Below are 17,897 nucleotides of genomic sequence, written 5' to 3' on the forward strand. Positions count from 1 at the left end.
CTCGTTTCACACAGGGCACTGAAAAGGCATCAGATGTTAACGACCAAGTTACTGACCTGCTCTGGATTCAAGCCAGTGAGGTATAAGGTAAGGGTGAAATTCACCTCAGTGGGAGTTGCCAGTGGGATTTGAGGGCAATCAGCCCTCCTGCTAGCCCCCTCTGAGTGAATAGCTGTATCAGCAGCACAGTCATTCAACTTCACGAGAACAGAGGATCTTGAATTGTGGTCCCATCCAGTCCTACACAAACACACGGCAGGAAGGAAGGGGGAGAGTGAACACAGACTCAATCATGTGGCACGCTAGAGGAGAAAGCCAGAAGAGCCCTCAATGGACTACCTTTGAGTTCAAGGGAGAATCCCCGGTCAGGTACCTGCACAGAAGCAAGTGCCCAGCCCCTCTCTATGCACCAGCATTTTAAAGTTGGGCAAAACCTAGGAGCGGAGGCCAGCTGCATTTTCTTAATGTTTATACCCCTCAGATTCTGCAAGGACACAAAACCCCCTCTCAGAGCGGGCAGTAGGAATCCTGAGCTTCACAAGACAACACGCTCTCTCTGGTAGAAAGCCACCATATGTCTCTTTGGCACCTCTTTCCACTGCACCCGCCCACAGAGAGGTGAGCATAATGAGCATCCGCGGAATTTCCATGTTTCAGATAAGGGTCCATCAGTAACGACTTGCTGGCGGTGGGGGAGGGTTGAGGTGTGGCAGGAGAAGGGAAGTATACGAGAAGGCAACTGATGAGGAGAGGGGTAGAGAACAGCACAACGGAGTCAAGCATCTCATGCCACTTCCACAGGGAAAAGACTGAATATTATGTTTGAAATTCCACCCTCCAGACTCAGCCTTAAATATGCCACTTAAAATTCCTACTTAAGAGAAAGGAGGCAGCCAGGTACTTGGCTAAGCATGAAGTTTACCGCTGACTTTGTAGCTGGAAGAAGCAATGCTCTACGGTCTCTCCACCTGCTCGACTCCTAATTCCGCAGATGCTTATAGAACAGGAAAGCCACAACAGAAGTGAATGCAGCAATGGCAGCTGGCAGTACATAGTCCCGCAAGGGAAAGGATGTTCCATCACTGCCTCGCCGCGGCCCAGTAACATTCTGGGGGGAACCTCCCGGAGGGGCTTCTGAATTCCAAGGTGAGCCGGACTTGTTGCTACTGCCTTTCTGATATCTGGAGTGCTCCCTGAAGGTTGGAGATGGGTTCTCATAGGCACTGTCTCCACTCCTCAGGCTGGCAGCCTCCCCAAGATCGGCACTAGGATACTCGACCACACGGAATTCGTGAGTTCCCACAGCTGTGCTGTCCCAAGTGCTGCTGCTCTCTGGTGGAAGGGAGTCTCTGCTGGTTTTGGTAGCCTCGTCTCCTCCTGAGCAATTACTAGCCGCGCAAGTTGGAGGGGGGTGGTCAGAGAGAGAAGAGTAGCAATTCTCTTCAGGCTGATTGCTCGGTGATCTGCTGGTGCTGGAGGAGGCAATGCTGGATTTGCTTATCATTAGGGGATTGCTGCCCAAAGAGTACGCGCTGCTGAAAAAGAAGCGATCGGACCTCCCGGAATATTGGCCGTTTGTCTCCTGTGCATCTGGCCACCTCTCAGCTGGCTCCTCCCTGCCTCCATCCCCAGCGGAGGTTAGCACGCCTGGTTTGCTGAGCTCCACCTCTTCATCCAGCTCATTGCAGAACGCTTGGCAGCCCTCAGGGAAGCCTGGCAAGGCGTTTTGGGCCTCCCTCGCAGTGGTGCCGGCTGTGTCCCCAGGGATCCCTAGACTGGTTCGGGTCACGACTGAAGAAGGGGGCTTTGGAGCTCGAATCACCTTCAAGAGACAACAATAGGGACTAGTTAGATCACAAACTGAAGCGTGTCACTGGAAGCACTGGTGGCTCCCAACCTCCTGCTCTGAGGCTGAGAGTGCCGCAAACCCCAGTTTCCATACGCCCCTAGCTAAACACCACTCCCTCTCAACACTGCGTGGCTTAGAAGGAAGGGTCGTAGCTTGCGCCCTTTGGCTGGAAGGATGGGAAGCCTCTGGACAGCTGTGGAGAGGCAGTTATCAGGGATCTGGAGGACCCTTTGGGACGGGGTTTGGGGGAAGGTGGAAGAAGGGTAGATTAAACTGTATGTGGGAGGGTGGGGGGGCCCTAAGAGACTAGTAGCTAAAATGAGCAAGAGGCTGGAGGGACTGAGTTACAAACAAAGAGAAGAGCTAATGTACAGCCTGGCTGGGGCAAATCTCTACTTCCCTTGTCTACAAGTAGGGTCTTGCCTACGGCACCCACACCAATGGCTACAAATCGGGGCCACTTCCAAGCATAGACAAGACCCTGGGAACAACAAGGAGGGAGGCTTGACACATGATCCAACATGAATTTGCAAACTGTAACCATCAAGGCAGGAGGGAATTATTCAGTGCAATGCACAGGGGTCTAGGAGAGTTGGGATGGGGTTAGGAAAATGCAATTTCAGGCTGAGTCTAAAGTGGAGGCCCCATCATTTTGGATACTAAAGACTATACAACCCATTACAGTACACTATATGGAACAATCTTGATTTACTCCCCTGTGCCAAGGGATAGGCTAGGTGACCTACAAAACAGACCTTCCCAATCTTTGGGGTATAATCCAAAGCCCAATTCTATTGACTTCCATGGGCTTTGGCTCAAGACCTTCAGATCCACGATTACGGATAGCACTGTCTGATTCTACCATTAGAACTTCATTAGGTTTAAACAAAGCTCTCCATCCTTAGAAGTTTTTAAGGCCCAGCTGGGATTTTAAGGCCTGGCTGGGATGATTTCATTGGGGTGGGTCCTGCTTTGAGCAGGGGATTGGACTACATGACCTCCTGAGGTCCCTTCCAACCCTAAATCTATGATTCTAAAGCTCTGGGACAGGACAAGGAGAATGTAGAGAAAAAACCTAAATTTAAATTTGAAACTGTTGCAGAAAGGGTTCAGGCTAAAAGGTGTTTGCTTGGCAGGATCTCTATGAAAGGCTACAACGGTTCTGGAGACAGTATCTCAGGCAGCACATGACAGTTTGGGGGTGTTGTGTATGACAGGATCAAAGGGAACACAAACCCAACAGAGAACATCAGGCAGTAAGATCAGCATACAAACAACAACCTACATTCTCCTTGGGCCTGGAGGTGCTGCTGCTGTCTGTCCCTTTCTCTGGCAGTTCGCTCTCTTGGATGGGACGTTTCAGGTCACCCAGGTCGCTGTTGAATGCTGCCCCTGAGGAATTAGAGGGCAATCCAGGTGAACTAGGCGGAATCATAGCAGTAGAGGAGAAGCCACTAAGGTCAGGGAATTCCTCAGCAGGAATGGCATTGGACACCTCAAGAACTTTGTTAATGCTAGTCAGGCTGGGAGGGTGGGGGGAACTGGTTGGAAGAATGTTGCCGGGCCCAGGAGTTGAAGCGGGGCGTGGGGTGTTAGCTACAGAAGCTGGGATCTGGACTTTGCTTTGAAGATCTGGAGGGGAACAAGGCACACCGTATATTAATCAGGATGTGTGAAATGAATGGGAGTTGTGAGCTCCCTCCCCACACAGTATTTCAATATTGACAATGGGAAAGTCCCAGTTCAAAGGCAGGGAGGGGAGGCCAGGGTAGAAGGTGTCTCTCTTATCTGGTGCCTCTTTATGAAGTCACGTTTCTTGGTCTCCTTGTATGGGGGGAGGGGGGGGGGTGATGTTATACCTGCTCCAAACAAAAAGGAAGGGGAGGAGGTCATGGAGGACTAGCCTGCCAAACATGAAGTGCATTGTTAACAAACCATGTGTACAACCTGGTCTGATCCATAGGACCCTGATGTCAATGGAAAGACGCCCCCAATGACTTCAGTGAGTTTTGGGGCAGGCCCATGACAGAGAACGGGAGTGTGACTGTGGGGCACAGGGTGATGGGTCTTACGAGAGACACTAAGGACATTTATTAACCCCCAAGGTACTGTAATCTGAGTTTAGAGGTCTGGTCATTTCCAGGTAGACAGGTAACTGGGAACATGTCTGCTCCCAGCACTATGCAAAGCTCTGCTCTTTACACGCTATCCCTTCCCCCATGCACTGAAAGGCAGTAAGGGCTCCAGCTTACAGCTCTCTTTCTACCTCCCATGTTGATGAAGTAGCTAAACTTGCTGGCTCTCAAATCCATCCTTCTAGTACCTACAAGCTCCGAGCAAGATGTTCCCTTCAGCTGCTGCTCATGGCCCAGGCTGATTGACCAGGGCGCTGCAGGGCTCTCTTTAGGTTCTGTCTCCCACAGCGCTCTAAAGCGTATCACAACTCTTCAGCCTGGACCTAACACTGGAAGTCTTTGTAAAAAAGTCAGCTGGACTGGCACAAAGCGCAACCGTCACATTCACTATCTAGTTACACCTGCCATCTCCACTTAGCAGGGACTCAGGGGAAGCCATTTTCTGGTTTTGGTTCATGGGACGTTAACACCCCGCTACCCCAAGTCTCCAAGTTCAAACCACAATCAAAACTTAGCCCAAACCAGCCAAGTTTTGCCTGATCTCAGGTTGAGTGTCACCACATTGTGCCTGTTTTTCCCCTGGCAAAACTGGTTGAAGGCAGTGCAGGTTGGCAAACCTATTGACAAACTGGGCCCAATTCTCAGGTGCATAACTAGGCCAAGAGAATGCCCCCTAGTTCTGGGTGTGTATCAGTTCCATACAGAGAAACTGCACAAACAGGTTCTTTTTGCCTGGTGCCCATGCACTGGGGAGAGGGGAGCTGTGGATTCAAAAACACCATGGGACAGGCTCTCTCTCAACACAGGCAAAGTCTGTCTTTAGCCTTCTAGGTGGGAGAACAGGAAACCCCAGGACTAGCATGGCGGTCAGCCCCATTCCTCCCTGTCACACACACCCCAGGTTCCATCTGCCCCTGCTAGCGTGTTGCTGGGCAACCAGTGGCAGCTTTGGGCTTCAAAATGCATGTAGTATGTGGTACTCCCTCCTTCCCCAAGCCTGGCATAGTCTTGGCCCAGCACAGTGTTTACCAGCTCTGAAGAAGCCAGTGGGTGGGCCCAGCCAGTTCCACATGCAGAAGAGTGGCACAACACCAAGAACACCCTTGCACTGAGTAGGTTGTACCTCTAAGTGTACCTCCCCTCTGCCCCCACACACACACTCAAATTCTGCATGGGGACAGGCGAAGCTAAGGGCAGCAATGCAGACGCGGCAATCCCCTCTGAAGCTGGAAGCCAGCGCAATTCTGATCAAAGGTTTCCATGTCCCTAACTCATCCCTGGCGTTGAAGATGCCACCCCGTTGCTGCAGGTCCCAACTAAAATACCCCTGTGTGAATAATGATGGGGGGGAAGCTCTTACCCCTGCTGTTTGCTGGTCCATTGTCATCTCCCAGGGTATCTGCCAGACAACCTCCTGACTGCCGACCGCTGCAGGAATTAATGGCACTGCCTGGGTTCTGCTCAGGGATCCCCTGGGAACGTCCAGTGGAGGTGCCTGAAACCACTTTCTCAGAGGAGCTGGTTGAGTGTTTTGTGCCGAGATGTAATGCTCTGAAATCATGAGCAGTCGCATCCTCGCTGAGGTCCGGGGGGACGATGCTTGTTGCCTGAGAGGCAGGCGCTATTCTGACTGCAGGGCCAGAGTCAGACCCTCCTTTGCTGGCTCCCACCTTGCCATAACTGCGTGTGCTTTGTGCAGAATCACTGATTTGGTGTAGGGGAAACCCATCCCTCTCTCCACCATGGTCTCCCTTCCCCTGGACACATGTTCGCTCTGCATCAAGCTGGGTGTGCGGGACGAAAGGGTCACGAACGTCCACCATGCTGCTCGTCAGGTTCCCATGCTCAGAACCCTGCAGAGCCTGAAAGTTCTGTTGCCGGAACGAATCTCCAGCCTGCTGCCCCTCTCCATGGACAGCTCTGTTGGCGCTGGAAGCCAGGGGAGAGCGCTCAAAAGAAGAAAAGTTAACCTCTTCTGGCTGGTTCTTGAAATCCTCTGGGCTAACAGCAGCAGCCAGCTCCCCTCTCTGAACAGGGTCTCCAGGCACGGAAGCCTTACTGTTGCTTCCAATGTTCAGGTGATTCATGTTTCCAAAATATCCACCTCTCACGCAGACCGGATGCTGCTGACGGCCAGCCCAGTCCTGCCTCTGTGCGCTTGGTTCGGATACTGGCATGCCTGGCTCAGCCATTTCCATCCCTCTTCTGGGTGCCCCCTCACAAGCCAGCTGGTGTCCCACTGGTGACTGAGGAGACAACTTTACTGCTGCTGGGGCCAGACCATCTCCATGGTTACCGCTTCCGTGTGATGCCCTAAGATCAGCTCGTGCTATGTTCCCAGTGGGTTGGGGACTCGGATCCTCCCTCCTGGGGGTCAGGGCATCTTCTGTAACCTGGAAGGAAACCCGAGATGTGTTTAGTCGATAAGAGAAAACAAGGTTACTTACCAGTAACTGTTGTTCTTCGAGATGTGTTGCTCATATCCATTCCAATGTAGGTGTGTGCACGCCCACAGTGCACGGTTCCCAGAACTTTTTTCCCCTTAGCAGACCCCAAAGGGCCGGTTCTGGTGCCCCCTGGAGTGCCGCGCCCATGAGGCACTGCTGGCCCTACACCTGCTCAGTCCCTTCTTTCTGCCAACTCCGACAATGGGGACGGGGGGTGGGTGTGGAATGGATATGAGCAACACTTCTTGAAGAACAGTTACTGGTAAGTAACCCTGTTTTCTATCTTCGAGTGATTGCTCATATCCATTCCAGTATAGGTGATTAAATAGCCCTACCTTGGAGGTGGGTAGGAGTCAACGGTGAGTTGCTCTCATCAGGACGGCCCTGCCGAAGCCCGCGTCCTCTCTCGCCTGCTGCACGATGGCGTAGTGGGACGTGAAGGTGTGGGCCGACAATCAGGCGGCAGCTTTGCAGAAGTCCTGCAGGGGCACTCTCTCCAGAAAAGCCGCAGACGAGGCCTTAGCTCTGGGTGACTGCGCTGTGATGACACCCGGCAGCGGCACATTCGCCTGCTCCTAGCAGCTCTTGATGCAGGATGTGATCCACGCGGAGATGTGCTGGGTGGAAACCGGGGATCCTTTCATCCGGTCCCCTGCCCGTGGCGAGGAGCTGCGCCAATTTCTGGAACGGCCGCGTCTTCGATGTGACAGGCCAGGGCTCGTCTCGCGTCTAGCGAATGCCATCTCCAAACCCAGACCGCGCGGTTTGGGAAATACAGGGAGAGATCAATCGTGGTTACAACGAGGTTCGGAAACCAACCCAGGCTAGGAGGCCGGGCATGACTATGTATGTATGACTATGTACGTGCAGGCTGGCATGTGGCCTAACAGCAGTAGGCAGTGCCTGGCTGTTGTCCTGGAGTATCGGTGCAGCTGGGAGATGATAGAGACCAGCACCTAAAAACATGGCTGACGCAGGAAGGTTCTGGACTGGGGAGCGTCCAGGGTGGCCCTCAGGAACACTATGCGTTTCACTGGGGTCAGCGGACATCTGTTCGTTTATGAGCAGACCCAGCCTGCTGCACGTGGAGCAGTGTAAGTCGCGCTGACCTGCACTGGGAACCTGGACCTACCCCCTATCAACCAATTGACCAGGAAGGGAAAGATTTGCACACCCTTTCGCCTGAGTGGGCCGCCATTACCGCCACGCAAGTTGTGAACACCCTTGGAGCTGAAGATAGGCCAAGGGGCAGGCTGTAAATTGGTAGTAGGAGCCAGCCCCTGTTGGCTCCAGAGGATGGACTCATGAAAGTATGCATCCTTGTAGGGCGAGGGTGGCATACTAGACTCCTGGATCCAGGGATTCAGGATAGATTGCTGCACCTCCTGGACAGGCCTGATGGTAGCAGCCATGAGCACGTCCTCATGGAACTTGCGGGGGCTATGGCCCTACCTGCCGCGGCAGCAGGGTTGTTTGACGTTTGGAGCGCTGCCTTAGCCAGCGTGATTCCTCCATGCAGGATGGCGGAAGCCAACCTCAAGGCAGGGGCCCCACTATTGGGCAACTCCTGGTGCGCCCTGAAATCTTTCAGTGGCGCCATGTGGCCCTCGGAGACTGCCTCGTCCGGGAAGGGGTAATAGGACTACCGAGGCAAGTCTTGCGGTTGCTCCCCTTGCCGAAGGGGTGCACCTGTAGGAGGGTGTCTCCATGGGGTCCGACTCCTCAAACGAGGAGTGGTGTACATGGGCCTCAGACTGTGCCAAGGCACGGAACTGTACCCCTACTAGCACTTTTGTCGCCTATTTGGACACCTTGAGGGGGCGTCGGCTGTTCCGACGACTGACACCCCCCCCCCCCCGGGGACCCGAGCTGCCACACAGGCGGTTGTCCTAGGTCCCGGGTGCCCTGCCCACGCTGGGGACCGTGCTTCCGCTGCCTACCGCTGAGCCCCTCAGCCTTGTGGAGAGGTGCAGCACGGCGTGGAGTCCCGGTGCCGTGTGGACCCCGGTGCCGCGGGGAACTGCGACGCCGTTGCAAGCTCCAGCCTGTCTTGGGGCTGCGGTGCCAGTAGAGCCCCACTGCCCCGATGCCTTCGGGAGCTCCGGCCCGTTTTTGTTTGTTTTGTTTTTTTTTGTGGCTGCGGTACCGCGGGAGCCCTGCTGCCGCCGGGAGCTCTGTCCCCGCTTGGGGCTGCGAGCCGGCAGGAGCCCCACTGCTGCCACCTTTTTTTTTTTTTTTCTTTTCTTTTTCACCCGGGGCTCCGGCACCGCCACTGGGGGTCCGGTGCCGGGAGAGCCCCACACTGCCGCTGGGGGGTCCGGTGCCGGGGGAGCCCCGCTGCCGCCGGGAGCTCCGGTGCCGACCCGCTGGGGGAGTGTCCTCGCTCTATCCCTGGTGGCCTCCTGGCGGGAGATCTTCCTCCCCATACCGGGGATCTCCACTGCCCTTCGGGGGAACCCACGCAGGCTTGCCCCGGGACCCCAGCCCCTTCTCCCTCAGCAGGAGGGGGGGGGCGGAGGTGGCATTGGCCGGCCAACAAGGCTCATGCCGCCAGCCTCCGCGTTGGCAGGGCACTCTCCCACTCCGAAAAGTCGGGGGTGGACCCCTGCACAGAGATGCAGACCCGGAGGGGACTCGACGGGTCGTGGCTGGTGCATCTCTGTCCTCGACCCTGCCCGTACCCACGGCACAGGGGAGTGTCCGCGCTCCATGCGCTCTCCTCGTCATCGGCACCAGGGATGCTGCTCCGTGCCGAGTGGAATCCGGTGCCGACGGTGCGCTCCGCACTGAGGGGGAGCAGGACGACCCGGACACAGAGCGGAGCACTGTGAGAGGAGCAAGGCTTTAAACCTGATCTCTCTGCTCTGCTCACTGTTTAAAGCCTTGCATATCTTACTCGTCTGCTGTCCCCCAGGCACTTGAGGTACCGAGTGGGGGAGAGACAGAGGGGGGGTTAAACCCAGGCAGCCAGGACATAGCCCGGCCACCTTAAGTCCGTCAGGGACTTCTTCCTAAGCTACAACACTTAACAACTACTTAAACTAACTAGGTACTTTGATTAACAAAGAGATCAAAGAAGGGGAATGGCACTTGCAGAGAGCAAGTGCTAGTTCCATCCGATCCTCAGGGGCAGAAAGAAGGGACTGAGCGGCATGGGCGCGGCACTCCAGGGGGCACCAGAGCCGGCCCTACCAGGTCTGCTAAGGGGAAAAAAGTTCCGGGAACCGTGCACCGTGGGCGTGCACACACCTATATTGGAATGGATATGAGCAATCACTCGAAGATAGAGTTATTCTTTGAGCCCGGATTGGGGCTCCTTCGGGCGAGGCGCTGGACAGACAGAACTCTAGGCCTGGTTTTGACCCAGGCATTCTGAAGGAGACAGAGCTCAGGTGTCCAAACTCGTCTCTCCACAGCACGCTGCCCATGGCAGGATTCTCTTCCACAGCGCTACCTCTACACCTAAGCCAGGGTCTATAGGCAGAGTGCCTTGGAGGGGGAGTTTTACCCTCCTCACTGAACTCTGGAGAGAAGCAAGGACCGAATGGACATGGGAACTAGCCTTCCTCCACAGCCCTGGAGACAATCGCTCTGGGTTCCCCTCAAGCATGTGTGGGGGGTAAGCCTACACAATGTTCTCCACCTCCTGCCACGAGGCCCGCGGGAATGAGGGGGTGACAATCTAGCACCGAGATCGCCTTTCGACCAGATGGAATTGCCATGTGCTGGCGCATGCAGAATGGAAAAGCTACATCTGGAGAGAGTACGTGACTGACAGGGTGCCCTGCACTCTCTGCAGCCACTTCTCCATGGCCGGAATGATGGCAGCACCAGCCGGACAGAGAAAGAGACAAAGGTCCAGACCACCTCCTGGCCCCCAATCCATGAAGCACCTGGCAGGGGTGGGTATCAGGCAGCTGGTCGTAGAACCCAGCATCTCTGGCCCATGTACACCAGCTGGGGATGGCTGGAGCGCATCTGCTTTGGATGGGATGAGAGCAGTGCAGGGGCCAGGAATGCTGGCACTGCCCCCTGAGTGCTCCTGCATCCTGCGGGGCAGCCCCATCTGGCTGACTTCTAGCCCCTTTGAGCTGCCAAAATGTCACAGGGGGCCTGGGATGCGTACAGGAACCTGGCCCAATTACGCAGTTTTCAGAGTTGGGTTCTTGTCAACTAAACCAAGAGATCTGGGGCCACAAGACACACAAGACAACAAACCTTTTGCTTTGCCAATGGCTCCATTTCTTGTATAGGAGTATTGTAGTCCCCCCGGTCTAGGCAGCTTTCTGCTGATGATTTGAGGGCATCCAACCTCGCTGCAGGGGGATTCGACTGGTGAGGCAGAGGTGTGCCAGGCCCTGGGAGACTTGCTGGCTGCCTGGGCAAGGAAGAGGTGTGGGGATTGTTCTCAAAGGTGGGGCCAGCGCACTGGCGATCAGGATTAGCAGCCAATGGCAGCACCTGAGAGCAAACTGACACGGAGCTGGGCAGAGAATTATTCACAGCAGGGCCTGGTGCGTTGTTCCGAGGACCTGTTGAAAGAACGAGCGCACACGTGTGAGCAGAGTATTTGAAGTGATGAGTAATATGGGAGATGGGGAGTACTGGCAAGGGCTGACTTTAGCACTGGTGCAACTTTAGTGGTGAAGTGTTCTGCCTAGTCAAAGAGAAACCATGCACCACCAACAAATGTACCGTCACTCAGAGGTGCATCCTATAGGAGGGAGAAAAGAGTTCTTGCTCTCCATGGTTCATTCAACCCCCTGGCTCTCAGCCGAGAGAGTCAATGAATAGTTGCTGTCATTGTGACAGCACTTCCTGTGAAATGGACACATGTCTCCTAGCAACCGAGCTGAGATCACACCTCATCTTACCTAGGCTATGGAACATTTATGTTTGTCCAGCACATCAAGCCGCAGCTCATTACAAAAATATATGATGAGTTCAAATACAATCTATACGCAGAGCATGGCATCCCGCTAGGCACAGATTCACCCTGGGAGAAACCAAGAACTGTTGACCTCCTGCAGTATCCTCTCCCAGCTCAGCTCCCAGCCCCTCCCTTATCAGCCAGGCACCACCCCTGGGAGTATATGATGAGATGGGTTTGCAGCATCCCCTGAAGCTCAAAACCAAGCTGTGGCATGCACAGGCGGATTCCAGAAAGTAACGTGATCACCACCGTACTTCTGCAGTTTGTCCCTGGAAGGGACTGTTAGCTCGAGCACCAGAGCCAATCATGCCAGGACAGACAGGATCCTGAGCTGAATCCCTTTGTCTGCATAAGGTCCCATTCTGCCGTGCCACCCATCCAATGTGGACTTGTTAGTGAGGCAATATGGACTATGGGCCCTTCACTATGTGGAAGATACTCAGGTTTCTCTTCCCCTCTTACCCAACCCACTGGCGTGTGGCAGCACCATTTACCCCGTGGCTAGCAAAGACGGGGGCCTGGATAAGGCCTGATGGCTGCGGGTCTGCTCATAGGTTGGCAGAGGCAGTCGCAAGAACTGGTGAGGTTGATTGCTGCTCCCTCCTCTGAGTGAGTTTGCCAGCTGTTTGTGACACTAGTCTGCAAGCTGGGGGTGGGCCTCGTTAGCTCTCCAGTGGTCCCAGGCAGTAGAAAGGAAAGGTCACAACCTGTTTGATGGGGGGGCCAGACCTCGCTGCAGTTATCCAGGTCTGTCAACTTGAGTCTGAATTATTGCAACGTGGACTATGTGGGGCTGCAGCTTCAGGCCATTCAGAAACTCCAGCAATTGCCCAGCAGAGAGGTCCAGTGGCTACCTTATCCTATGCCCTGCAATTCCACATGTGGCATTCAACCTCAGTGGTTTGGGGTGCTGGCTTCCTGAGAAGTCGCCTCTCTCCTTCCACAGTGCCACCGCTGAGGGGATCGGCTGAGCGGTGGAAGCCAGCAGCCCCTAAGTTTTAACAAGGGGCAGGTGCCATTTCTAAGGAGAAGCCCCCGTCTTTGGAACCTGCCAGCACAGCAAGGGCCTGCTGACTCCCAAAGTAGGTGCATCACCAAGCTTTCAAGAAGGAGGTGGGTCAGGACGAGGGTAAGCGGCTGAAAGGCTGGGATGGATTTATTAACCCTACGGGCAGGAGGGATGGAGGAGTCAGACTTCGTTATTGGACCTGGTCTTTACAATTTATTTGATTTGTATATTTAAAACGTACACCCTCCTAATGACCTCGGCAATAGCAACAAAAAAACTCCCAGGAAACAGGAAAGAAACGGCATTGCTTCAAAGGAGGAAGGATTGCCCAGTGGTCAGGACACTAGCCTGGGCCTTGGGAAACCAGCGTTCAAATCCCAGTGTGGCCACAGACTGCCAGTGTGACCTTGGGCAAGTCACTCAGGGCCAGATCCTTAGAGGTGTTAATTCGATTTCAATGGAAATTTGGTGCTTCACCAGCTTCGGTGCTTTTGCAAATCCCACTAGGGGTCTGTTGGCATCTTTAGGCATCTTTGACAATCTGGCCCACCTGTACAAGGGGGCTAATAGCCAAAAAAAGAACTAGATACGATCATGGAGGATAGGTCCATCAGTGGCTATTAGCCAGGATGGGCAGGGATGCAAAACCATGCTCTGAAGTGTCTCTAGCCTCTATTTGCCAGGAGCTGGGAATGGGTGAGAGGGGATGGATCACTCCATGATCACCTGATCTGTTCATTCCCTCTGAAGCACTTGGCATTGGCCACTGGCAGTAGACAGGATCCTGGGCTAGATGGACCATTGGTCTCACCCAGTCTGGCTGTTCTTATGTCCTGCCTCACAAGGGTGTTGCAAACACAGCTCAAGATTACAGTCAAGACTGCGAGGCATTCAGATACTATGGTGACGGGAGCAATGTGAGAGCCACAGTCAGAGACAGCCCAAGGAGAGAGCAGTTCAGAGAGCGCCGCATGAGCTAAGGGAAAGGTACTGCAAGCCAACTTACGGACTTGGTGAGCGTTGTACTCGCTCTCAACCCTGTCTGCGAGATCCTGCTGCTCGTTCCTCCGGAGTGCCCGTATGAACTGCCTCACCCAGTCTCTCCTGCATTTCAGGCGGACGAAGAGCTCCCCCACGGCGTGCTCATTTCCTTTCCTGTCATCATAAGCTGCGATCTCTTCCTAAAATTCATCAGAGAGAAAACGCTGAGAAAGGGGCCAGCTATGGCGTGTCTCATCAGTCACAGCAAGAGTCAGACAAATGGCAGCTCAGAGCCTGAGGTCCCGCTCAGGCTGAGGCAGAGGAATTTAGCCAGGAGTCACCTGGCAGGGCAAGCACAGTGCAAGATGAAGCTCCAGGGAGGCGAGGCCCCATCATGAAGCCGCGGCACAGTTTGGCAGAGTTCTGTGCTGATGGTAGTTTGCACAAGGAGGTGGCCTCATGCTCGGGCAGCAAAGGAAATTGCAAAGCAGGATGGTAACATTGGGTCTGCGTAGAGGCAGCTGAGGCAGGACAAGCAGGGATGCTGCATGTCAGGAGTGGGGCACTCAGAGGACACTCAGAAAGGAGGGATGACAGAGCAGAAGGGCTGGGAGCAGATACAACTCACTCAGCCTTGAGCACCCTTCATGTTGCACCATATTGACAGGACTGCAGCCAGCAGGAGCTCTGGACAGGGGGATCAGACAAGAGCCAGGGGCAAGCCAAGACTGGAGAACAGCAGGAGCAGAGGATCAGTTAGGGAGGGAGGCAGGTAGAGGGGAAGACAGTAAGGAGGGGGGAGGGGCAACATTTTTCAAACCCTGCTGTACGGCTCTCCTTTTACCTTTCCAGCTCTTTGGGATGAGAGAGATCAGGGACTGAGGCGCAGCAGCCCGCCTGCTAGTTAAAATAGAGCCGTGAATCCCAAGACGATAGTCTCCATGGGCTGCAGCAGCCACAGCACGAACAAATCCATTAACCCTCATCCTTCAAGGTTTCAGCCAATCATTATTAGGGATCAGGAGGGTTTCAGGCTATCCCACCTCTGCCCACTGCAGGGTTCTTGCATCTTCCTCAGAAACACCTTGTGCTGCTTGATGTCAGAGACCAGACACTGGACCAGAGGGACCTGATCCAATCTGGCAATTCCTAGGTTTCCTAATTCCATGGCTCATGGGTTGGTTACCTGCAACTGTGCTTCAGGGAGAGCCTGTCCCAGAGATGCAGAGGGAGAGTCCAGGAGGCAGAAAGAAGCTCCCTGCTCTAGCTAGGCAGAGACTTACTGAGGAGCTGCAGCCATAGATGCAGCTGCCATGATAACCAGCACATTTGGGAGTGTTTCTCCCTCTTTCTCACAGCACACACACAGCTCAATCCAAGGATTCTTTATTGCCAGCACAATCCATAGAGAGAGAGAGAGAGAGACACTCCTTAGAAGCAAGACAGACTTCTCAGATGTCCTGCCCAGGACCATCTCATGCTACGTTGGGTCTGGGTGGGGTGTGAGTGTCCATCACTGTGTCAGTGACAGGTTGCTGGGTAACGTGATGCCAGCTCTGTCTCTCCTACCCCCACCCGCTCCCCAGGTTGGACAGTTTTTCCTCATCACTTTTCATTATTTAAAAAAAAAAAAAATCTGAGACTGTAAGGACATCCCCTACTTGTGCTCCCTCCTAGTTATAATTCCGGCATCTCTGACTGTCCCACTGGTTGCATAGCTACTCCTTCTGGCTATGGACTAGGCTTTATGGCTCCCAGTATCCACCCTTAGTTCACATCCGCTAATTCTGTATCTGGCAAGCGTCTGCCTCAGTTTGGCACATCTCCCTGGGATGAGGGATCTGGCAGTGTAACCCATTGATCAGCGTGCACCGTGTCCCCCTCTGTGCCTGCACCACAGAGGAGGTGAGCTTAACTAGCAAGAAGGCTTGATTCTCTAGCTGTAGCAGCTCATGCTTTTAGCTTTGGAGGTCATAGGTTCGATCCCTAGCGTATTGGCCATTACACTAGCATGATAGTTCTGGCCAAGAATCTAGAGTAATCTGCCTTCTTGTTTTCTACTTGTTCTTCCCAGTAATTCATACATTGGTGTTCTAGGCATCGATTGAGCCCCTTTATCATTTTTCAGTTTGGGGTGAAGTTGTTGATTCCCCGAAATGGGAGGTTAGACTTATGGAGGGATGATGTATGCTGTCCCCGCAGCTCCTCTCCGAGGCATATGCACCTGAACTAGAGAGGCAGGTTCAAAGATGAGAATAGAGAGTTAAAGAATAAATAAAGAGTTACCCTATCTGCATCAGAGAGACATGGCAGATGGCGAATCAGCTGGTTCACCCGGATGCAATGGAAGTCAGGCATGTTTTGCTTAATGTACTCATAAACCTTGTCCTCGGCAAACCCCATCTTTGCTTAGCACCTAGGAGTGAGAAGAGCAGTTTAGCAAAAAACACACACAGCAGTTATTAGTTAACTTTTACATTGTAGCTGGGCCCCATTGCGCAGGGCATTGTACAGACACAAAAAACTCACAAATGGTCTCTACCAAAAAGAGCTTACAGTCTCATGATAATAATTAGAGCTGATCAGATCCTATGAAAAATGAAAACTTTTTCTATTAAAACTATGCATCTAACAGCAATTTGCACCAAGTCAGTTTCACTGTATGACCAATTGTTCGTACTGGGCCTTCACACAGCTACAGAGACATTTTTAAGAACAGGAAAATGGCATTGTAAAGCCATAGACCTGACAAGGGGCTGGATGAAGAACATGAAGTTACTTTTAACTCATTTTTGGAAGCTGTTATTTGTACTGCCATAGCACCTAGAGATCCCAACCCCCTTGTGTGAAACTGACTCACTTTCCAGGGTTGTTTCAGAGATTTTGTTTTTACAATTAGAATTAGATTTGTTTCAGACTTAATTCTGTGGCTGACAGAGTTTATATATTATTCTAATTGAAGTAAGGGATCTCAATCAGTTCAGTAGGTTGACTATATCACACATTGCAGCAACTCTTGCTACAATAGGAATGGCCTTCCCACTCTACACTGCTATACCCTATTAAACAGTATAAATAAAACCAGTGATGAGCATTTTATAGCTTGGACTGTGAAGTGAGGTGGCACTCTACAAAGCAAACACTTTCAGTTTCCTGAGAAACAGAATCAAAGCATGTTTCTCAGTGAAACTGACAGATGAAACAGGATGGAAGTTATGAGAGAGAACATGTCTCAGATCAAGTGAAGAAAGGGGCTAGTGGATCAAGCACTGGACTGGGAGGGACGTGGGTGCTATTCCCATCTGCGCATGGGCAAATCACTTAGTCTACCTTGTTCCTTATCTGTAAAATGGGCGTAATACTTTCCCTGATGTGCTGGGAGGCTAAAACCCATTAATGTCCATGAGGTGCTCAGATACCATGGTCATGAAGGCCACTGAAGTAATGGATAGATCCTGCAATTTGCGGGGCTTGCCATATTGGCTAAAATAGGGTCTGTCTGTTCCAAGCACTGGAAAGAAGACCAGTTGCCCTGCTGATTCTCTACTCCCTGTGTCCCAAATTTGAATGAAAGAATGAATGAATGAATAGCCATTAAACCACAACTCATGTAAACAAACAAAAACTGTGATCCCCATGACACGTGCACACAACAGCCTAAGAACCACTCGGGCTTGTTACTGTAATCCTTAGGTCCCCCTGTCCTTACTTGTCTATACTTAGATCTGAATCATGGCTAGACTTGCGCACGTGAGTAACTCTACTGGAATAAGTAATCCCATGGACACCAACAGCATTTTAACATGTTTTCAGGTATTATAAAGACAGTCCATCCACGAAAATACTGGGCCAAAGTCTGCACTCAGCTAAAAGTGGAAATACAATTCCACTAACATCCCTGGAGTTGATTTACACCAACGTCACCAAAAGCAGAATTTGGCCCACTCTCCCTGCAACTGCCCTCACAAACTGGATTTGTCACTCCAGTACATTCTGCTTTGAGCTGGCTTCAGCCAGTTCCTTGTCTCTGCTTCCTTGTAACTTCAGCAACAAACACAAGTTTGGGACAGGTCTGCTCCAGCCCAGAACTTAGTTCTAGTTGTCGTGCTCAGCTGTGGATTTATTAGATATCCACAGTAGAGGACTAGCTACTTCTCCAGTACTTAAACAAGGATACTGGTCAGAGGAAATGTGAGGCCTTGGCCACATGTGTTGATTGATTAAAAGTGACCAGCCAAGACAGTTTGTGCTCTTTTTTAGTTTTCTTGTTATGTACCCCAATTTTAATTGGCTTGTCCTTAGTTTTAGGGTTTTTAAAAAAAGTGTTTTCCTGCCTGTTTGTTGCAGAGGTGTCAGGAATGCCCACAACACACTGATCTAGTGTTGATGACCTTGAAAAGCAGTACGTGATCTTCATTAGCCAAAGCAACAGACACCGACTTGCAATGTTGTAGTTGAGATGTTTAAGAAAACTTCTCAGCTGATACAAAGGTATATATATATATATATATATATATATGGGCTACTGCTATGACACTTATTT

General features: G+C 52.5%; 1 protein-coding gene across 2 annotated transcripts; it reads right to left on the reverse strand.

The window, feature by feature from the left end:
- Positions 1-366: 366 nt before the first annotated feature.
- On the reverse strand, positions 367-15,757 carry MAVS (mitochondrial antiviral signaling protein). 2 transcript variants are annotated; one of them, XM_067533550.1, is made up of 6 exons: positions 15,641-15,757; positions 13,380-13,554; positions 10,650-10,963; positions 5,345-6,377; positions 3,135-3,481; positions 367-1,822 (listed from the first exon to the last, which is right to left on the reverse strand). In XM_067533550.1, the coding sequence occupies exons 1-6, from the start codon at positions 15,755-15,757 to the stop codon at positions 980-982; spliced, it is 2,829 nt and encodes a 942-aa protein (XP_067389651.1). In that variant the 3' UTR covers positions 367-979. The 2 variants fall into 2 exon arrangements, with proteins under 2 accessions (XP_067389651.1, XP_067389650.1); XM_067533549.1 differs by lacking the exons at positions 5,345-6,377; positions 10,650-10,963 and having other exon boundaries at positions 3,135-3,241.
- Positions 15,758-17,897: the final 2,140 nt, after the last annotated feature.

The sequence above is a fragment of the Emydura macquarii genome, unplaced genomic scaffold (assembly GCF_026122565.2).
Source record: "Emydura macquarii macquarii isolate MOO-44397 ecotype Brisbane River unplaced genomic scaffold, CSIRO-AGI_Emac_v2 contig_3345, whole genome shotgun sequence".
Classification (NCBI taxonomy): Eukaryota; Metazoa; Chordata; order Testudines; family Chelidae; genus Emydura; species Emydura macquarii.